Source organism: Rhopalosiphum padi, chromosome 2 (genome assembly GCF_020882245.1).
Source record: "Rhopalosiphum padi isolate XX-2018 chromosome 2, ASM2088224v1, whole genome shotgun sequence".
Classification (NCBI taxonomy): domain Eukaryota; kingdom Metazoa; phylum Arthropoda; class Insecta; order Hemiptera; family Aphididae; genus Rhopalosiphum; species Rhopalosiphum padi.
In genome coordinates, this window is record NC_083598.1 from 57,935,633 (window position 1) to 57,959,575 (window position 23,943).

General features: G+C 24.4%; 2 protein-coding genes across 5 annotated transcripts; both read left to right on the plus strand.

Moving 5' to 3' along the window:
* Nucleotides 1-4,923: 4,923 nt before the first annotated feature.
* Nucleotides 4,924-9,186, plus strand: LOC132921862 (facilitated trehalose transporter Tret1-like). Its single transcript, XM_060985102.1, has 8 exons — nt 4,924-5,137; nt 5,986-6,053; nt 6,197-6,347; nt 7,054-7,442; nt 7,512-7,668; nt 7,756-7,934; nt 8,051-8,316; nt 8,951-9,186. The coding sequence occupies exons 2-8, from the start codon at nt 6,003-6,005 to the stop codon at nt 9,165-9,167; spliced, it is 1,410 nt and encodes a 469-aa protein (XP_060841085.1). The 5' UTR covers nt 4,924-5,137; nt 5,986-6,002; the 3' UTR covers nt 9,168-9,186.
* A 5,497-nt stretch (nt 9,187-14,683) lies between these two features.
* On the plus strand, nt 14,684-18,561 carry LOC132921861 (facilitated trehalose transporter Tret1-like). 4 transcript variants are annotated; one of them, XM_060985098.1, is made up of 9 exons: nt 14,694-14,768; nt 14,889-15,034; nt 15,592-15,668; nt 15,812-15,962; nt 16,088-16,476; nt 16,544-16,700; nt 16,788-16,966; nt 17,081-17,346; nt 17,966-18,561. In XM_060985098.1, exons 3-9 carry the CDS (start codon nt 15,618-15,620, stop codon nt 18,183-18,185), a joined length of 1,413 nt encoding a protein of 470 aa, XP_060841081.1. In that variant the 5' UTR covers nt 14,694-14,768; nt 14,889-15,034; nt 15,592-15,617; the 3' UTR covers nt 18,186-18,561. The 4 variants fall into 4 exon arrangements, with proteins under 4 accessions (XP_060841082.1, XP_060841081.1, XP_060841084.1 ...); XM_060985099.1 differs by lacking the exon at nt 14,889-15,034 and having other exon boundaries at nt 14,684-14,768; XM_060985101.1 differs by lacking the exon at nt 14,694-14,768 and having other exon boundaries at nt 14,788-15,034; nt 15,592-15,757.
* Nucleotides 18,562-23,943: the final 5,382 nt, after the last annotated feature.

Sequence of the window (23,943 nt, forward strand, 5' to 3'; positions counted from 1 at the left end):
CGTATGAACACTATAAACAGCATACACTATCCCAACATATTATCTACTATGGCGGCGTTTTAGCAGGTTTACAAAGCCTTGTGCAATAATATTAGTAGTAGTGTATTCGCTTTAAAAAGTTATTGAAATTGGCCCATGCTCATTTAGTGTTCATGGTTTATATCAATACCGGAAATAATATATTAGGTATATATCACTTTCCACGAACGAAATATATGATATTAGACATTAATTATGTTGTTCATAACTTATACTGTCAATAATTGTTATCGAATTTAGAGCATTGATTGAACATAATACTTTAATTCTAAATAATTGTATTTTGTATTAAAAATGTTTATTGTTTGTCATTTAGTATAATATATAATATTATATTAGAATAAATTTTAATTTTACAAGTATTATAAAGTCATGTTCAGGGTCTGTGATTATTCACCTTTAATAATTTATTCATACTCTGATATTTTAGAATTTTTTTAATATTGTAGTACCTACAAACTACAAACATTTGTTCAAACAAGAATCGACACCTATTTTCTGTAGTCGTTAAAATTATTATTATTTATTAATAACTAATTGCTTTTTATAAATATTTGATTTACCTACCTATTTAGATTGAAACGCGAAAATATAATTGTTGAGTTATTTAACTTTGTGTAATAAAAATTAAAGGGCTTTAATATTATCTATCTAGGTATTTATCTATGAATATCCTATAATTTGTAGTTATTAATTGACTCTATTAACTATTCTATTGAATCTACTATAGTTACAATTAAATTAATTCTACCTATTTTATATATTTTTTAACCGTTTTTTTAATAAATCAGAAACTATCTATTTATTCAAATTTCGATTGAGATATACACTACAATTTTCAAAAAAAAAAATTGACTTAATAATAATAATATAATAATAAATCTTTATTAACGAAAAATTAATTACAATTTATGGTACAATGTATACAGTTGTAATAATCAATAATTACATCAATGTGTAGTATCTTAATATAATTTTATAATGAACATAAAAAATTTGTATGACATTAGTAAGTTATTTATAGTTTATAATAAAAGAAAACAAAAATGGATAAAAACTAACATTTTATATTAATTGCTGTAAATTAATTACAGTTGTAATAAAAGTTCAATAAACATTAAAATGAAAAAATTCAAGATATTTTTAATATTACCTTGAGCCACCAAGACAGGGGGTCACCAACTAATTTATATGGAAGTCAGTTTTGAAACTTACCAACTGGCCGCAATTCCTGACAGTTTTAATGATTTTTACACACGTTAATAAAATATATAATATATATATTAATTAGTATTTATAATTATCTATTTATTTATGCATTTACCAAATTATAGTAGGTAATATAATATATATACACTTATTGTTTTTTATTTATTTATATTATAACAATTTTAAAATTTACTCCGTTACCCCTATACTAAGATACAACATGAAGAATTTTTTAAATAATTTTCGTTGTATTAATTTATACTTTATAAGATGAAGACTTTTCATTTGATTGTATTATATTTGTTTTAATAGTATTTTGACGTGGACTTTTAAGAACAAACATTAGAAAACTATGTTCTATTTTAAATAATTATTAGATAAATTATTATGGTGGTTTATTATGGCGAGCAGTTCTCATAAAAAAAAAAATTGCAATAGGATGATCAAACTTTATACTTGATAAATATTATAATATTATCACGAAATCAAACATTGATCGTCATGTACAACATCAAACAAAACAAAAACAAATTTCACTCAAATATAATATAACTTATTAAATTGTCTTAGTGGTAAAAGTACCTGATGCTACCTCTCAAATAAGCATTAAACACGTATTATGTTTTTCTCGAGCATAATAGTTTTAAAAAGGATTAACAACTAATCCTTTTGTTTTATCGGTCATTATTTATTGGTGTTAAGTTTTGCGTTTATCAATATAATAGGTATATGGCTGTATAAACATTTTATATACCTAATAATTACTATTATTATTGTTGTCCTCTACTTCGATCACGACTAATAATCCTATGTTAATACTTTAAAAAAATAATGTATTAGTGTTTTTTTTTCATTTAATACATTTGATAATAGATTATGTAGACATAATAGTATTTAGAGTGTTATTGCTTGTAGATACACTGCAGTACATATTATTTTATACTAATTACAAGCTACAACCAATGATATTATTATTTAATATTCAAATATAATATTAGTTTCATGTAAAATAAATAGTTATAAATAGTTATAGTCATATCTTTATCTCAAAACAATCATTTAAGAAACGACAGTATTTCTTGTACAGGTGATAATTGAGTAATTACACAATTACTATTTCTATTAATTCAAATTAGATCAAATTAACTTATAAACAATCTGTTTGTTTATTTTCTATTTATCACATAAGTATTCGCAATAATATATTTAAATATTTAATATATAAAAGCGTACATCAACTTTCAAATTTATATTTACGTTTCTTGCCAGTAATTGTATAGCATATTAAGTTCTTTATTAACACTTCAACAAATTGAAACTAATTTTAGAAAGACCACAAGTCAAAAATATTCAAATTGATTGACAGACTTCCACATACATAAAATTCCAATTACGTTTAACGACTTGTTACGTATTTTGTTTAATATTACTAAAATTATTTAATTATTTAATATTCAGCTCTACCTCTGAAGCACTAATTGTATAATACTATAATATGTAATATTAAAGAACAAGCAGTATTATTGCAGGGATAGTCAAAAATAACATGACACAGACAAAAATATATTTTTTTTTTTTTTATTTAAAATTATTACAAAAAAAGTTAAAAAAATGAAATTAATAAAATAGGACATTTTGGTGTACTTTTTTTAAAATTACTATTTATAATTGTTTCTTTCGTCTTACAAATTTTAACGAAACGGGCATCACGTATTTTATCCAATAAAGACCTGCTAGATTTCTACAATCATTTTAAATTTAATTTGAATGAGCGAGTTCTAAATGATACACGCATAGAAAACGAATAGTCACGCGCGGAGGCCCACAGAAACTGCAGCCAACCGAAGATTAAATGGAAATAATCTATCCTATATTATAGCAGTCATTCTAACGTACATAAAGCATAAGGAAAATTCAAGTTTGAAGGGATACATATTATTGTTTCAATTAGAAAAGCTTTAAAAAAATATTTACATAGAAAGAGACAAATTTACTAAAAATAATTCAAAAATCAGATACTTGAGACAATTGAGATCCCAAAATTAATTTACACTAATATTATTTGTTGTTTAAGGTGACATAATCCCACATAAACTTTGTTTTGGCTCGTGAATTGTTTTGTCACTGGTTACAGAAATATTGTTTGAAAAAAAAACAAAATATTTAATGCATTGTTTGTTATTAAAATGTACAATAAAATATTAAGCAATTATGTTTGTACTTTATAGACTTAAAAACGATAAAATTTTCAGAAATTATTTTTAAAATATTAAGGAAATTTAAAAAGTGGATTAGACCACGTCTCGATCAAATTAGTTCACAATGTGAGGTAAGTACTAAAGTACACCACTGTCAATTTGCCTGTAAATTGAGATACACTAAACCCGAGATACCCCAATATAACAACGTATTCTAATGGGGAGTTTACCAATTACGCTTAAAATGACCTTTTAATATACCAATTGCGCTCTGTCTTTTTTGGGTCGATATACCAATTGCACCCTGTCTTTTTTGGATAGATAGACCAATTGCGCTCAGTTGTTTTCAGGGTTTATAATTTTATTCTACATTACACCTAGTATATAAAAATACTTTTATAAAAAAATGTATTTTAAATAGATTTATAGGTACTACTATCAGCTTGTAGCTTGTCGTATTTTCTCGTAATTTCGTATACGTTTTGCTTTAAATTAAGTATATTTGAATGCATATTAGTTAGCTATATTTAATTGTGTATAAACATATGTAACTTTTTCCGCCATGTAGTAACTTACATACTATGTCCATGTAAAAATAAGGAACCTAAAATATAAGTAGCGCAATTGGTGTACTGACCTAAAATTTAAGCAGCGCAATCGGTGTAGGTACTGACCTAAAATTTAAGCGGCGCAATTGGTATACTGACCTAAAATACAAATATTGTTTTAGGTGCAACTGGTACATGCCCCTCTAATGTATTCGTTTATTTTTCCCAAGAAAATGTCAAATTATACATCTAGTAAAAATAAATAATTATTAAAGTATAAATGTCTCACAGAGATCTGTCAAATGAAATAATGAAATTACTTTTGTTCTAATCAATATTTTTATAAAATTTCATTTACTGTATAAGTCATAGACACACTTGTGCTACATTTTTTTATTTTTTATTTTTTCATACCGAAAATAAAAAACTTAAAAATTGATTAAAATAGATCGTAATTTACTTAACGAGAATATTGATATTTAAGAAAAAATTGTAAAAAATCAGTCACTAGACTTGAATAAATATTTTTACATCTAAATTTTTTTTAGTTAGATTCAAAAATTGGATATTTTCGAATATTTTGGAAATTTTTTTTATCAATTTTTTAGTTTTTTATTTTCAGTATTAAAAATAAAAAATGTAGCACAAGTTTCTATGAATTATATTTAAAAGATTTTTTTTTAAATATTGATTAGAACAAAAATTATTTCATTTGTCAGATCTCCGTGAGACACCCCGTATATATACATTTTAATTAGTTTTTTCAAAATAATCCTCAACAACAGTAGTTGTAGGAATGATTTACATAATAGTATACTTATTTGTATACAATATATAGATTACATAAAAATCGATAAATGATTAACGATTGCAACAGTGATGAGTATATAAAAGGTTAAGAGTTATTTTGTTACGTAGATTGGCTGCAACAATGAATTTAATAGTAGCGGAGGAAGAAGTATATTAAACTTTATTTACTAACGTGTAGTTTAAAAGTATTACGATAAAAGATAGTATGAAGCACTTAGGTGGCCGCAAATTTAATTATGTGTAATAAGCAATATTAACATACGTGTTTTTAAATCAGTAAGTTGAGTAATAATCGCATAAACTGATTGAATTGAACATTTTAGTTAATATCTGGTGAGTTTATTTAGAAAATATTATTTTCTCATAAGTTTTCAATGTTTAGAAATAATTAATTGGAATATATCAATTGTAACAAAATATACGGACAAAGAGTAAAATCATTTAATTATATTTAACAACCATAGATTTAAAGAAAATATTTAAATCAATTTTAATACATTTCGATTGGGTAAGTTAAAAGATACATATTTATAAATAAATGTAATTTAAAATAATAGATTAAATCAATATTGACTCATATATAATATAAAATAAATATTTATTTTAAATTAGTGAATTTAGTCAGAAAAGTACATCGATATGTATTGCATCTCGTACATAATATTTAAAAAAAATTTAAAAAAAAAAATTGGAAAAATAATCTCGACACATTTTCAACTTGTAACAAATCTAGATTTATGAATATTAAAATTAAAATACCTATAAATAATAAACTCATTATTTTAACAATAAATGCATTTTATACATATTATACATTATTTTAAACTTTAAACGAATATTTTCTGCTATGAAATAAGAAATTCAAATAATTCTATTGTTACCTAAAAGTTGATTTTTTCATAAATAGAGTTTTTATACATATTTTAAATCATAAATTGATAAGGAATTAAATATAGTACGAAAAAACAAAAATACTAAGCTCACGGCAACAAGACCTTGCGAGCAGCCCCAAACAGCAAATTCGAAAAAATACAAAAAAACCCACGCATGCACTACACAAACCGGCACAAAAGAACCAAATACCAAATTATATTAAAACAATTTAATATATTCTTTGTTGATAGATTAATTTGATTGTACAATCTTGTATTATCTTTTTTTTTAATTCATAAAAAATTAAGTGATTCCGTTCAACAATATGGATGAAAATAAGAATTATCAATATGGCATAAAATCAACTTTAGCTCAAGTAAATAATTTATATTTAATTAACTAATTCAATTCAAATCACGTAAGTGATCTGACAAAAGTTATAGTCATATATCGATATATCACGAGATGATTTAAGAGCAATAATGTATACAACGAACCAATATATACGTTTGTAAACAGTGTTGGGCAATCTCAGGAGTATGGTTCTTGCAAATCGAACTCGGTGTAACTGTCATGATATCAACTATAGTTATTGGCGCCTTAGAAAATAATGCATCTAAAGACCAAAACGAATTTTTGACTATGACAAGCGAAGAAGCATCTTGGTTTGGTGAGTATATGAAGATAAACGCTCTATTATACAACAACATTTATAAGTATGCACTGTATACTTTGTTTTAAAAAAAATACATTGCGATCAATTTAAAAAACAGCGGTGTAAATTATGGTATATTTATTTATGGTATTATTTTTTAAGTGAATGGAAATAAAGATTGATAAAAAAAATTCTTAAAAAATTATATTTAGTTTTTTTATTAGTATATTTAGCTTATTGTATTTTTAATTTGTTTACTATCTATCGTCGCGCTATCAACTGACCACTATCTATTGACATGGATCCGTTTAAATACGCATTCCAAACACTTAAATTACATGAGATTCCAACATTAAAAATCAATAAGCTAAATACTAATAAAAAAAAAACTAAATATACTTTTCAAGAATTTTTTTATCAAGCTTTATTTCCATTCACTTAAAAAATAATTAATCAACAAATAAAAATATATATGTTAAGTCACCAAAAAATGTACCATCATAAATTTCTAGTCCCCAATAGCTTTCATATACCAATTAGTAATAAACAGTATTCTGTATTTGAGTTATATTTTGGATATATTTATATAATTGTAATAATTATATCAAAATAAATATTTGAAAATATATTTAAAATTTGACGAATATGCTGTCGATTAGTTCTACGCGTGTATTTTAAATTGATGTGTCCTACAATAATATGTCTTATATCAACATTTCAGCTAGTCTGCTATATTTGTTCACGCCTCTGGGAAATCTTTTATCCTCACTTTTACTGGATCGTCTTGGTCACAAGAAATGTATGATACTAACAAATATACCGTGCCTAGTAGCTCAGATTATGCTGTATTTTGCTGAAAACGTAGAAATTCTATACGCCAGCTCAATCCTAATGGCATTGAGCATGGGATTTTCGAACGCCCCGAGTCTTGCATACGCCGGTGAAGTATGCGAACCAAAACTAAGAGGTGCCTTGACTTCGGCACTGAACATATTTTACTATGCCGGGTCCATAATATTGACTATGTTGTACAGCATTAACATGAAATGGAGATTAACGGTGCTAATGACCACGGTGTTTCCAATTATGACCATTATTATATTATTAACGGTAATCAGGTATGCAATTGGCATTACTAACCACTTATTAATAAACCACCAAAAAAACAATATGTCTTAGACGCCAGATTCTCCGATGTGGTTATTAGCCAAAGGGAAACATTCAAAAGCACATCGAAACCTCAGCAAATTGAGAGGAAAAGTTTCGTATGACAAGTGTGAAAACGAATTTCAAGAAATGGTTAGATACAATATGCCCTCTAACAATGACGAACCGCGTAATTTTATTAATTTGTTGTTACATAGATTATTTTGTTCTATTTTATTGAACAATAATATTCTAACAAGTCGTCACGTTTTTATAGATCACAAAGAAAATGCAAATATTTGGAAACAACTTTTCGAGCCCGAAGTAGTAAGACCTTTACGTCTGATGACGATATATTTCTTCTACATGAATTTATTGTCTGGATTACCATTATTACCATATTTAGTAGCGATATTTAATACATTTGGTGCACCTGTTAACATCGAGTGGACAATAGTAAGTTATTTACAAACTAATTTATGGTGTTTGTGTTATTTTATCCTGATTTTACTCAAAAACATTATTTAAATATATTAATTAATTTTTTTTAATGGTTTTGATTGTATTTTCAGTCGTTTTCAATGTTCCTTTCCATAATAGGAAGTTTAATTGCAGTTTTTCTAATACGTAAATTAGGCAAACGATTTCTTACATTATTTACGTTATCGGTTTGCTCCATTTGCTATATAATTATTGGATTAATTGGTATTTATTGGAAAAACGCACAATCAATAACATCATGGACAATACTAGTACTTTTTCTTACTACTATTTTTATTTCATCAATAGGAATAACACCGGTTTCGTGGACACTAGTCACAGAAATATTTCCTGCAAAGTGAGTTAAAACGGTATCAAAGAAAATAAATAAATAATGCTTGCTGGTTTCTCGACTGCGCAGAAAAAGATTGAATCATGTTATACATGTTTTTAAAATTATTATACCGTGCTATTTTCAAAAGAACACGCTTAAGAAAAATTAAAATTAAAGAAAAAAATATGATTGAGAAGTTTTTATAAATTTTTATTGCGTACACGTCTTTAAATATTTTTAATATTCTGATTGAAAAATAATTCAAAACTTATTATTGTTATTTTAAACGGGTAAAAAAGATACTTTAATTTTTAAAATGTAAATTTTTAGGTAACATAAACATTTTTCAATGAAATATTGTGTACTAATATTAAACTTATAGAACATTTTTTAAATATATTAGGTGATTTACCAAGTGCTCAGTTCCTTTTTTTTCTTTTACAATTAATTTACTCAAACTCTAAGTTGTTGAGTTCTTTTGTAAAATAGCATATTTTTAAGTAGTTAGCCAGAATTTTCGTTACATTTAAAAAGTGTCTATAACTGGTATAACTTTTTAGTTGATTAAAAATAATACAACGAATCGTTTTTTATCTTTATTGTTTATTTTTATTATAATATATCAATTGTGAATTTATTTATTTTATTTTGATTTCAGATGTAGAAATATTCTATGCAGTATTTGTACGGGGCTCTGCTTTATTATTACTTTTTTCATGACAAAATATTATCCAGAATTTTCAATTCTAGTGGAATTTTATAATGTATTTACAATATTTGGTATTTTTGGGTTAATAGGTTGTGTATATTTTTATTTTTGTCTACCAGAAACCGAAAACAAAACTTTACAAGAAATTACTGAGTTTTTTAAATAGAACAAAACACTTATTATCATTTTGTTCTTAATTTATTACCCTAATGATGTTTGTTTAGCATGGTAATACAAAGATATAACTTTATTTTCATTCATGAATGTTCATATTTTGAGTTGTTAAAAATTGAAGTATAAAAGCTATAAAACAATTTCTTAAATTATAACAAATAAATACTTTTTTATCCTTCATTAGTTTAATTACATTCATTTTGAGATAAATAACGATAAAATTGTTGGTTTGTGATAAAAGATTAATTTTTTAACATAATGAAAACAGAAACATAAAAAGAGATTTAGATAGTCATATTTTTCGGCTAAAGTTTTACGGAAGTGGTCCGCCGACGCTAATTTCTATCAACCGCCACTTAAGAACACAAACGCCGTGACCAGGATGACTCAGAGCTAGACTAGATCGAAAAAAAATTAAGTTTAAATTTTCAGTTTAAGTCAATGAAAATTTAAGTTTTAAATGTATACATTGGAATCCATTAGGAATACACATTAAAACAAGTTTAAATTTTTTTAAACTTTTTTTTTTATTTATTTTAAACTATTTTTTTTTTAAATAAATTTCTATGATTATACGAAATAATACAACAATAGAACCAAATTATTTAAAGCCATTTAAATATACAATATATATTTTGAATGCTGTTTTTTATTTCCTTAAGACGTATTAAATAATAAATTTTATAATTTGTAATGTATTATAAAATGATAATTTACCTATTTAAATTTCTTTATCTTAGGTCATTGACACAATTAAGTATAAACGGGGGTTTTTGTTTTCCACCAAAATGACCCTCGCCCGTTATTACCATGACCGTTTTCTTCTGTCAAAGGTTATATTATTCCGATTTCTAAAAAAAATAATAAATTATTTAAGTTTTATTTTTGAGACCCCCTGAATCTAAATCCATCAAATAGTAATGATTACGATGTATGCGCCTCACCTTGTTTCACAGATATTGATCATAAACTAATATTTATATCTTATCATACTGCCAATTGTTTTTTGTAAATAGTTTAGCAACGCACTGCTTATTGTAGCACCTCTACCGACTAATGCCGTTTTTATATGTATACGCATGTATAAATTTAAAATTATAATATGTCCACGGTTACTTGATATAATTTCAATATTTTGTGACATTATAGAATATTTTTTTAAATTGTTTGTTTACATTGTCACAGACCATGGCTTAAACTGATATATCATGGCTCAGACTGATATACAATGGTGAACAATAACCAATCAATTATCCTGGGATAAAGTTGCAATGAAATAATAATAATAACTTAGTAGTGATCATAATAATTAATAATTTTCCACCACAAGCTGCATATTCTTACGGAAAGAAGGTTAATCAAATCTGTAACTATTCATAATATCTTATCTGTAATAATTTGTGTACGATTTTTTCAATAAAAAAACAAATAAATAAATTACGTGGGATATAACTAATGTAAAGGGTTTTCAAAAAATATCTTAATTTATTTATTAATTTTTTTAGCGAAAATCGAAGTATAACCTTTTAACGGTTACGCCAGAATAAATACCAATAACATAAAATTACACCAGTTAAAAATTAACCGAGTATCAAAACAAATATAGGTTGTAAAATAAACTACGAATAAACAAATTAAATAAAATGAAAACATATTTTTATTATCATAGTGAATTAACATTGCAAGGGATTTAGGAAATGTGCACAGTAGGTTGAAAAAAATGGTAATATATTTATATATTTAAACGTATATTAACTGATAGAAGATAGTATAAACAATAAAGCACTTATAATGATAATAAATTAATCATATATACACCAAACATTTAAACTACAAAACACTAATCAGTTTTACTCAGTACGAGTTTGAATGCTTTTCATATAAACTGATTAACTTAAACATGTTATATTTAAAATATAGTAAGTTTATTTTAGACAATATTATTTTTTTTTTTAAATTTCTATTTCAAAGATCAATATTAAAATTAAAAAAGGTGGGCAAGTGGGTATCGCTCTGCTGTATAGTAGAGATGGAGAGTAGGTCACTGGTCACTACAATGGATGTGTTATTTGAATGCAATGACAGGTATCATTGTATACGAAAAACGATTCTGAACGGAGATGATTTATTAGTCAATGATAATTAGTAGGATATATTATATTATTACCTATATTTAAATTGTAATATATCTCTATTTTACGCGATTTCGTAAAAAATTAAATTTCATACGCTCATAAAATTTTTTTTTTATTGACGTTAGAAGTTTTTTTTACAGTTATTTGAAGACAAACTTATGGATAACCTTGTATTGGGTTTTTTAACCATAGGTATAAATCACAAAAATTTTATGAATTTTCAACTTCAAAATTCCTTGCAAATTTTCGTGATTTTGATATATTTTGTAAACATTTGAACTTTAAATGCTTATAAACAAAAATTGTGACTAACGATTTTTGATTTTTTTTTTTTACTACGATAAGTACAACTTATAATAAAACTTAAATTTTAAAGATTTTTTGGAAAGCCAAATTTTTTAATCGGCATTTTAAGAAAAAAAATTTAAAAACATCGAAAATTTCAATGGTTTATATAGTTTAAAAAAATTCTAAATATTTTGCAAATTTAATTGTAAATAGATAACGCTAATATAAACATTTGGTGAAATTTTCAAGTATTTACATTGATTTGTTTTTGAGTTACAGCAAAATAAAAAAATCGATTTTGTCGAAAAGTGGTTATGCGTAAAAATTCCCGTTTTTTCCGTTATTTTTCAGGGTTTTTCCTGACGCTTTTGAAAACTACTGGAAATATTTTACTTTTGACCCCCCAAAGTACTAAGTAGATGAATTTTCCTTTTCAAAGGGGTCTGAAATCAAAAATCAAAGCATTATTACTATTCCAGAACGTGATGACACACAAAAATAAAAAATAAAAAAAAACATACACACATCATTGTAGAATCAATACATTCATCACTCCGTTCAGAATCTAAAATGTTGCACAATAATGATTAATGAATAGTTAAATAAAGAATTTATCTTTTTAATGACGAGTAAGATATAGTGTGACTTTACAAAATTGGTATATTTTTGAGTACTTAAAAAACTCATCTTACAAACTGTAATTGAATATTTTCTGACAAGTAAATTATTCTATCAAAAACATCGTTATAATATTTACAATAAATCAGATAGGACAATCAATTTAAATAGGTAAGTATGTAATTTACACATATATTAAAACACGCATAACGATGAAACTTACAAATAATATGTAAAATAATTGTATAGTTGTTTATTCTTAGCTAAAAATTATACAGAACACTTTTTCCAACAGCTACTTCGATTAGTATATCAAAGAAGACGCCATACCCGCATGTGATGTCGAAGTCTTACTAACGTACATTATAACAAATTTTCGTTCAGCAGAATACATATTGTGATGTTAGCTTTAATATTAGAGTTTTATTGATATTATTGTTTTAAAGTGAGTTATATAGCTATGTAAAATATTACAACTTTAAAACGTTCATAACTCACTTTAAAATGATAATGTCAATAAAAGCATATGTCATTGTCTAGATAATATTCTTACCTTTAAATTTGTTAATAGGTTAATTTACTTTAATATTAAAGACAACAACACAAAATGTATTCTGCTGAACGAAAATGTGTTATAATGTACGTTAGTAAGACAGAGACAACACACGAGGGTATGGCGTCCTTTTAATAATAATTAATTTCAAATTTAATTGATACAAAATATATTGTTCCGGCGAACTTCTAATTTCTGAGTAGAATGAAATTTATCCGTTTGTGTTCAATAGCTTTCCGTTTGTATAATTAATCAATTACATTTTTAAAAATCTAACACGAGAGCCTACATTAATTATCAGTTTAATATATTTATAACCACAAAATCTGTCTTAGTTCGTAATGATGTAAGTTTACGAAATACGTGTTTTATAAAATATTTGAAATTACAATTTTTAAACTACAGAATAGTATTTTCTCATCCACAATAATATAGAAGTTGAAGAAAAAAATTGTTTTTTTTTTTTTTAATGTCTTATAAATTATTTGAAAGTTCAATATAAAACTCTTCATAAGTTAATTTAATTAAAAAATAATAAAAATCTACAAAAACAATGTTTTTTTATAATTGTTTAAAGTTATAATTTTGTAAAATTCATAAAAATCATGAAAATTAATAAATTATTTTGTAGATCGAAATTCATAAAAATATTTGTTCTTATAACTGATATTTAAAAAATAAATGCAAGTTCTTTATTTGTTTTCAACTTATATATGAAGAAAAATTCTACCTAAGTTCTAATAAATTTTTATCATTTAAATTTTACATTTTTATTTTACTAACACGTATTAAATAATACATTTTATAATTCGTAATGTATTATAAGATGATAATTAACTTATTTCAATCATTTTATCTAAGGTCATTGACACGATATAGATAAATACCAATAACATAAAATCACACCAGTTAAAAATAAAAATTATAATCATAAAGCACAGTATCAAAACAAATATAGGATGTAAAATTAACTACGAATAAATAAATTAAATGAAAACATATTTTTATTATAATAATGAATTAACATAACAAAGGATTTAGGAAGGACATACATTACTAGCTTTACTACATAAAAGTTGTCAATTTCTATTTATAGTATAATAATTTCAAAAAATTAAACTTATTCGTTGTGGAATCAATATATTTTTTACTTCTCTGAACACTTAAATTACAGAAATAATAAAAAATAAAACACAATTAACAAATAATAATTATATTTTAAGCATACTTAGTGTTATTTGTAATTTATAAGCTTAGTGTTTAAAGTATTACGAAACATTATACTTTACCTATAGGTACAAATTATGAAATAATTTTCATTCATTAAAAAAAAATTTTATTATCCTAATGAAGTGGTGACTATAATAATTGGAATTAACGTTTATTGTTAATTTACACATTTATATAGGAAATAAGGAAGGTGAGGTTATAAAATTACTAGTGTCATAAAAGCGATAAAATATAATATTGAACATAGTCCTTATCATTTGATATTTTAGGGACCTTTTAGGCTATTAAAATGTTGAGCACGCTCTACTTTTATTATCTCATATTATAATATTGACAAATATTAATGCACTCAAAAAATAAAATTCATTTATTTATATACATACATTTAAAATAAATTGGTTAATTTTCAAATAGGTATATACAAGATAATTCTAATTACATTTATTAAAATAATTGTATTCTCTATTATTTAATGTTTTTATTAATATTTCCATACATTTTTTGTTATATAATAGAAATATAACATTGACTACATATTAATATCATAATTTTAAATGTGCTTAATAGTTTTTAAAAAAATGGTAAAATATGTTTATTCGTGTGGTAACTGATAAAAAGTAGTATAAAAAATAAAGCATTTAATGATAATAAATTAATTATATGCATAAAAAAACATTTAAACAACATAACACTACTCATTTTGACTCAGTATGAATTGAATGTTTTTCATGAAAACCGATTAATTTCAACATATTATATTTAAAATGTAGTAAGTTAATTTTAGACAAAATTATTTTCTCTTAAAAATGTATTTCGAAGATCAATTAATAACCTTTTTCACAATAATGATTAATGAGTAGTTAAATTAATAGTTTATCATTTTAATCAGAAAAAAGGTATAGTGTCATAATAAAATATCTTGAAAAACTCATCTTACAAACTGGAAATTTATATTTTCTGATCAGTAAATTATTTCATCAAAAATATCTCTATAATTATTTACTATAAATCAGATTGGACGGTGAATTTAAATTGGTACGTAATTTTCACATTTATTAAAACATGCACTAAAAATCAAACTTATATACAATAAGTAAAATAATTGTGTAGTAACATTTTTAGCAAAATATTATGTACAAAATATATTTCCAATCTTACTTTTTAATGTATAATAAATGTCTAGAATGGTATTCTATACTTTCTAAATCTTATTCCCTGTATTTTTATTGAAATACCTACTAACCCATAATATTATTTGTTTCTTAGTCAACTGAAAGATGAAAAAGTATTTACATTGTGGTCACATTATTAGTTATTAAAAATAAAATATGATATAATATTTTTATTTTACCTATGCAACAAACTTTTTTCTAGTACCACAGATTTGCACGTACCTGCTCTTTTCGGTAGATTTTATACTACATAAAATATTATCATTAATTATTAAAGTGTTTTCAGTTTTAATTATTATAAAATTTCATCGATGCAAAACATATTATTTTTTAATGCTAAAAGCACGTTAACGTAACTACTACTTATCCTTAAAATGTTTTACAATAATTATTTTTATAATTATTAATTGTAATTTGTAGAGAACTAAAGCATAATACCCTACAATATGGAAGAAAGTAAAAGTTATAAATATGGAATCAAATCAACATTAGCTCAAGTAATTTTTTTTAATTTATTCAAATAATGCTCTTGAGGTAAGTGATTTGAAGAAAATAGTAGATAGATATCATGAAACGAATTAAGTGGGTAAGTATGACAGTATGTATAATTTAGATAATAATATATCATTTATGATTATAGTGCTGGGCAGTATCGGGAGTATGGTTATTACAAATTGAACTTGGCATGCAAGTTATAACATCCACTATAGTTATAGGTGCTTTAGAAAATAATGCATCTAGAGATGAAAATGAATTTTTGACAATAACAAGCGAAGAAGCATCTTGGTTTGGTATGCATATCTACTCCGTATTAAAAATAAATTCACAAAATGTATTTTTTAATTTTTTTTTATTATCTAAATCAAAAATAAGTATATTCAATTTTTAAATTAATAAATATTTATTAAAATTTTAGGTAGTTTGTCAAATTTGCTCACACCTCTGGGAAATGTTTTATCCACGCTTTTACTGGACCTACTTGGTCACAAGAAATGTATGATATTGGCAAATATGCCATGCCTAGTAGCTCAGATTATGTTGTATTTCGCTACAAATGTAAAAATATTATACGTTTGTTCAATCCTAATGGCTTTGAGCATTGGGTTTATGAGTGCCCCGAGTCTTGGATATCTCGGTGAAGTGTGCGAACCGAAATTAAGAGGTAGCTTGTCATCGACAATGACCATATTCTACTATGTGGGAACCATTATATTGACAATGTTGTATAGTGTTACTAAGCAATGGAGATTGACGGTGATAATGTCTATGGTGTTTCCAATTATAACCATTATTATATTATTAACGGTAATCAGATACTCAATTGGTATTGGTGACATTTCAAAAATAAATAGCTTATAATAATATGTTTCAGATACCAGATTCTCCTATGTGGTTATTAGCCAAAGGAAAACATTTAAAAGCACATACAAATCTCAGAAAATTGAGAGGAAATGTTTCATATGACAAATGTGAAAACGAATTTCAAGAAATGATTAGATACAATATGCCTTCTAACAATGACAAATCGCGTAATTTTATTAATTTGTTGTTACATAGATTATTTTGTTCTATTTTATTGAACAGTAATAGTTTAACAAGTCGTCACATTTTTATAGACCAAAAAGAAAATACAAATACTTGGAAACAATTTTTTAAACCTGCAGTACTAAGACCTTTTCGTCTTATGATGATATACTTCTTCTTCAAGAATTTATTGTGTGGATTACCGTTAGTACCATATTTAGTATCAATATTTAATAAATTTGGTGCACCTGTTAATGTCGAGTGGACAATAGTAAGTTATTTACAAACTAATTTATGGTGTTTGAGTTACTTTATCCTGGTATAACTCGAAAAGATTATTTAAATATATTTATTAATTTTTAAATGATTTTAATTATACTTTCAGTCGTTTGCAATGTTCCTTTCTATAATAGGAAGTTTAATCGCAGTTTTTCTAATTCCTAAATTAGGCAAACGATTTCTTACATTATTTACGTTATCGGTTTGCTCCGTTTGCTATATAATTATTGGATTAATTGGTATTTATTGGAAAAACGCACAATCAATAACATCATGGACAATACTAGTACTTTATCTTACTACTATTTTTATTTCATCAACTGGAATAACGCCAATCGCATGGACACTTATCACTGAAATATTTCCTGTAAAGTGAGTTAAAAGATTAAATGTATGTAATTGAAAAAAAAATATTATCTTCATTTTATAATTTCATACTTACAGTTATAGAAAAACTCAGAATTTCTAATATAATTCTCTAGAGTGTATTTATATATTTTAGTGAACTTTTAAACTGATTCTTAACACATAATAATGCATGTTCAAACATTTTTTTTAACACTATAATAACTATAATTTAACCATTTAACCATACATTTAATATGTAATAAAGTATTTTCTTAATTATTATTAAACTAAATTATTATACAAATATTATATAAATGGTTTTAACTATGAGGTGTAATAATATACTAGTTTTTCACATTAAAAGTATTCTTGATCAATTATAATTATTGTTTTACGTTTAATAATATAATTTACTGAACTATAATTTTTGTATAAATGTCTAAAAAGCCTTAAAAGATAATATATTATTATAGGTACTACTACTTATAATTAGCTAATTAAAAATTAGTTCAAATATTGACATCTTAAAATATGGTTTAATGTTTGTACCGTTGTTCAAAAATATTGTATTAATCATTTTCATCTTTAATATTTATTTGTTATTATCAACCTTTAAATATTACATTTTTGATTTTAATTTCAGGTATAAAAACATTTTATGCAACATTTCTTCAGCATTATTCTATGTGATAACGTTCTTTATGACAAAATATTATCCAGAATTTTCAAATGTAGTGGAATTTTATAATGCATTTACTATATGTGGTATTTTTGGTTTATTTGGCTGTATATATTTCTATTTTTGTTTACCAGAAACCGAAAACAAAACATTACAAGAAATTACTGCATTTTTTAAAAATTAAACAATTAAAAATATAATATAATATTATCAAAGTGATAAATGTACTGATTTTATCATAAAAGTTTTTTTTTTTGGGGGAAAGAGCACATGATAATTTGTTGATAAAATGCTGCAATATTCAAAAAGTACAGGTGGTATTGAATATTAAATTTAAATTTAATTTGTAGGTATTTTACACAGGTAAAATTTAAATATTCATTGAACTTATTATTATTATCGATTAAAACAAACCAAAAATTAAGGAATTTTTGTATACAAATTTAATGTTTAACAATATTCGACTTTATTTTTTTATGTAACTCAAAAACTAATACCCATAGATACTTAAAATGTTTACCAAATGTTTATATTATTAAAGTATCAAAATATTTTGACTATTTTGAATTTTAGTATTTTTTAAGTCTATTATAAATTATTTGAAAGTTTAATATTTATACACAGCCACAACTAACCATCAAAATCCACTTATCTCCAATCTCCGTTCTTTAACTAACCCAATTAATCCACTACGTCGATTAAAACAACGCTGGCCTAGAGATCTACTAAACAATTAACCTTTGAGGAGTAATGGAATTGGAACTGGTGTCACTGGACGCCCCCTTCTCTCAAGCCCACTAGTCCACATGTCCTGTTGTTTTCTTACTTTAAGCCTTCAAAATTTACTTATTGTATAAACTAAAAGTATACAGATTGTAAATGTTCATTAAAAAAAATAAAAAAAATTTAATATATACCTCCGCATAAGTTTTTAATTAAAAAATAATACAAATCTAAAGTAATAATGTTTTTTTTACAATCGTTTAAAGTTAGAATTTTGTCAAAATTCATAAAAATCACGAAAATTATTAAATTATTATGTGGTTAGGAATTCATAAAATTATTTATTTTTATTTTGTAATATTATATTATAAAATGATAATTATCTTATTTTAATTCCTTTATCTAAGGTCATTAACACAATAAAGAATAAATAACAATAACATTAAGTACACCGGTGTAAAATAAAAAAAAAATAATCATAAAGCATACCTAGTATCAAAACAAATATAATAGGTTGTAAAATAAACTACGAATAAACAAATTAAATAAAATGAAAACATATTTTTATTAATATTTTTAATAATGAATTAACATAGCAAAGAATTTAGGAAGGACGTACATTACTTGCGTATAAAAGAGTTGTAATTGTTGTTAATTCCTATTTATAGTATAGTAATTTCAAAAAATTAAACTTCATTGTGAAATCAATATACTTACTTTTCACTTCTCTCAGCAATTAAACTACAAAAAAAAAATGAAACTCTAATAACAAATAATAATTACATTTGAAGCACACTTAGCATTATTTATAATTTATAAGCTTGGTGTTTAAAAGTATCACAATAAATGACACTTTACCTACCCATTCAACATAGCACGTATAATCCATACTTTTAAAATAAGAATAATGTTGATGTGTATATATATATATATATATATATATACATAATGAATATTCGTATAATATACGTCAATAATACATGTATTATTGGGGTATTAGTAGTTAGTCGAACTTAAATCGATTTACATGTATAAGAATACACGAATATAATATTAGGTTTAAAATACGTTGATGCATATTCGTATATTTTCCGTGGTAAAATTGCGTTTAATTAACGTCGACCATACGTGTATTTTTGGTGGAATTTACGCCGTAATATATATTACACACATAATAATATAATATACGTTGAATATCTACTTTTTGATCCAAAAATATCCATGATTTCTATTTATTATCAACTAAATATATTCGTATATTATACGTTTAATATATGTAGGTATATTTGTTTACCTATATATAGGTATAAATTATGAAATAATTTTAATTCAGTAAAACAAAAAAAAATATTGTTTTTATTATCATGATGAAGTGATGACTATAATATTTGGGATTAACGTTTATTGTCAATTTACACATTTATAAAATAAATGAGAAAGGTGAGCTAGTAAAACTAGCACATGCAGTCATAAAAGCGATAAAATATAATATTGAACATATTATAGTACTTATCATTTGATCCTTTGGGGATCTTTTAGGCTCTTAAAATATTGAGCCCGCTCAACGTTTAAAATCTCATATAATATTGACAAATATTAATGCACTCAGACTCAGTTGTTAAACTACAATAATGGTGTTATTCTAGAACTAAATCTTTAGTTATAACATATTTATAAGTTATAGCTATCATGAACTGTTAAAAAAATATTAAGTTTAGTTGTGTATCGTTGTTTAAATTCAATTATAAATACTTCAATATTAATAAATTTTATATTGATGCAAATTGATTTTATGCCTATATAATTTATATTTTACATTATCTGAATATATCAAGAATATTAATACCTAAATGTATAATGAATAAATGAATAATGTATTTTAAAACGTATATTTTTATTTACATAAATTTAAATAAAATTGGTTAATTTTCAAGTAGGTACATTGGACCTATATGTAAGATAAATCTAATCACATGTATTAAAATAATTGTATTCTCTATTATATAATGTTTTTATTATTATAACAATAATTTTTTTGTTATTTATATATTACACATAAACATTGACTGCATGTCTGCATATTAATATCATAATTCTCAATTTTAAATTGCTTAATGATTTGAAAAAAATTGTAAAATATTTTTATTCGTATGGTAACTGATAAAAGGTAGTATAAAAAATAAAGCACTTAATGATAATAAATTAATCATATGGATCAAAAAACATTTAAACTACATGTCTACATATCACTACTCATTTTTACTCAGTACAAGTTGAATGTTTTTCATAAAACCTAATTAATTTAAATACATTTTAATTAAAATGTACTGTCAAATGGGGTAACATTATTGTACCAGTTTTCAGCGGTTTTCAACTTAGGGCTAATTTTATTTAGCTAGCACTTAAAATTAAAACAAATATTGACATAAATTTGTGGGTTCACACATGCCTTCTGCAAAATGTAATTTTTATTTAATTTTTAACTTTCAAAAATTTGGGCCAATGTTATCTGTCAATGGGGTAACTTTAAATCACCTCCAAAATATCCTTATATAGTTGCCGTTCCCGTTACATTGGGCCAAGGTTAACCTATAAACTATGCTAGGTTAATTTACAAATTCCTGAAAATTAATTAAACCAATATTTATGGTAAAAAAATCTAAAATAACGAATAAAACAGATATTTTAAGGAAAAAAATTTTTTGCTTTGAAAATACATACATTTACTAAATAAAAAAAAATATATATAAATAAACTAGATATGTACCTAAAGTACATAAAAAGACCATTTGAAACAATAATATAACATAATAATGCCAAAACATATAAAAAAAAAAAATTTTCGAAACAAATTTTAGTTAGGTATCACTCAAATAATTGTGGGGTAGTTACCCCGAGTACGAAAGTATAAATTTACAACACATTTGACTTTTCTTCAAATTGTTGATAATTACTATATTAGTACTATTATATAATATGTGACTGAATGCTAGACCAGAGATATATCAGACTAACCGAGTTCAACGAAGACTCTTTCACTACAAACAAAATATAAATTAGAAACAGGTTTTTTTTGATAACAAAACCAGTGATAACGGCAAAAACTGTTGTCATATTCGGTTACCAGTGTAGTCAACTAAAGGAAACCAACACAACATTTTGATAATAGTCACATGCCTTATCACACTATACTGAGGTATTCAAAATTCCAACGGTGGGCCAAAGTCACCTCCCGGGCAAAGTTACCCCAAGTTTATGGTAGTAAGTTTATTTTAGACAATATTATTTTCACAAAATTCTATTTCAAAAATAAATTAATAACATTTTTTATATTAATGATTAATGAGTAGTTAAATTAACAATTTACTCTTTTAATCACAAGTAAGGTATAGCGTCCGTTTTCAAAATCTACCTATGTATTTACGAATATTTGAAAAACTCATCTTACAAACAGGAATTTTATATTTACTGACCAGTAAATTATTTCATCAAAAGTATCTCTATAATATTTACAATAAATCAGATTGGACAGTCAATTTAAATAGGTATGTCATTTTCACTATTGTTAAAACACGTATTATAATGAAACTTACATATGTACAATGTGTAAAATAATTTTAAAGTAATATTTCTAGCTAAAAATTATACAGAACACTTTCCAATAGCTACTTCGAGTATTATATCATTATAATATTATGTTTAATAATAATTAATTTCAAATTTAATTTATATAAAACATATTGCTTCGGTGAGCATCTGATTTCTGAGTAGGCTGCCATTTATACGGTTGAGTTCATTAATTTCCGATTGTAGGTTAGTAGCTGTTTGTCCTTGTAGAGAAGCACAAGCACGCACGCGACTGGCTGGGTTTGCGCTTCATATTTGTACTTATAAAGGCGCGGTCTTGTCAATTACGTCGAAAACGCGACGGCACTCGTGCTCGGAAAAACCCAAGTGCGGAAACGTCCGGCATCGATCTTCGGTTGAATTTTTCGTCAGCAGTGATTATTGTTAACGGTTTATACCTTTTTCATTTCGCTGGTGCTTCCATGATTTGTGATGATTGATAATCACCTAGTTTTACATTATTAACCCAATATGTGCCGTTTTAGTTCATCCCGACACTTGCTATTATTACGCGCATAACAAATATTACGATATTAATAAAATAATCATTTATCGTTATTGCCGAAGGTGCAATACCTATATGGTCATCAATAATATTCATCATATTTCTCATGGTGTACCATTTGCATGCCATTCCACCGACCAGACCCATACTAACATTGAGACAAGCGTGATGCCCATTAACCAAAATAAACGAAGTATATAATAATACTTGTGGCATTTAATTACGCGATAACTGATAAAAAATAATAATGTAGTATTAATAGATTAATTTTTTCATGGTATTAACAATTAAACACCAAATGTGTGTAAAAAAATATGTGTATCAAAATACGTTCAAATCAGTTCAATTAGTTTAATAATACTCACATATTTGATTTAACATGTTATAATACATATTTAGTACTTAGCTAAGTTTATTTTAAACAATATTATTTTCAATTAATAATTCTATTATAAAAATTAATTAATTATATTTTTAATATTTAACACGAGAATCCATATACATACTATTAATTAACAATATAATATAATTTTAACCACAAAATCTGTCTTAGTTCCTAGTGAAAAAACTCTTGTTTCAAATTATAAACTACTGAATAGTATTTTCTCATCTACATGAATACACTAAATCTGACGAAAAATAGCATAAATAAAATTATTGAAAATATTGAGAAACAATAAATAAATTTATAATTTAAATATAAAATATACAAATCCAAAAAATTGACTCGCATGAATAACTTAAAGAAAAAATTGAAAAAATATGTGCCAAATATGTAGACAATGTTACTTTAATGTGTAATACATTTCTGGAATATTATTCCATACTTTCAAAATCTTATTCTCTGTATTTCTAATAAACTACCTACTGTCCCATCACCCTAAATTTCATGTTAATTGTTTCTTAGTCTACAGAAAAATGAAAAAGTATTTACATTATGGTCACATTATTAATTATTATTTATTAAAAATAAAATATGATATAATATTTTTATTTTTCACGTGTAACAAAGTTTTTTTTCTAGTACTACAGATTTGCACATGCCTGCTCTAATCTGTTGTTGACTTTGAATTACTTAAAATAATAT

What these genes read in the sequence shown, in the direction of transcription:
- LOC132921862 (XM_060985102.1), top strand. Translation starts at nt 6,003, where the DNA reads ATGGATGAAAATAAGAATTATCAATATGGCATAAAATCAACTTTAGCT. An exon ending in TAAAATCAACTTTAGCTCAA is followed by an intron (nt 6,054 to 6,196) that starts GTAAATAATTTA and finishes GTTTGTAAACAG; the next exon opens with TGTTGGGCAATCTCAGGAGT. An exon ending in CTCTAACAATGACGAACCGC is followed by an intron (nt 7,669 to 7,755) that starts GTAATTTTATTA and finishes ACGTTTTTATAG; the next exon opens with ATCACAAAGAAAATGCAAAT.
- LOC132921861 (XM_060985099.1), top strand. Translation starts at nt 15,618, where the DNA reads ATGGAAGAAAGTAAAAGTTATAAATATGGAATCAAATCAACATTAGCT. An exon ending in CCATTATTATATTATTAACG is followed by an intron (nt 16,477 to 16,543) that starts GTAATCAGATAC and finishes AATATGTTTCAG; the next exon opens with ATACCAGATTCTCCTATGTG. An exon ending in ACTGAAATATTTCCTGTAAA is followed by an intron (nt 17,347 to 17,965) that starts GTGAGTTAAAAG and finishes TTTTAATTTCAG; the next exon opens with GTATAAAAACATTTTATGCA.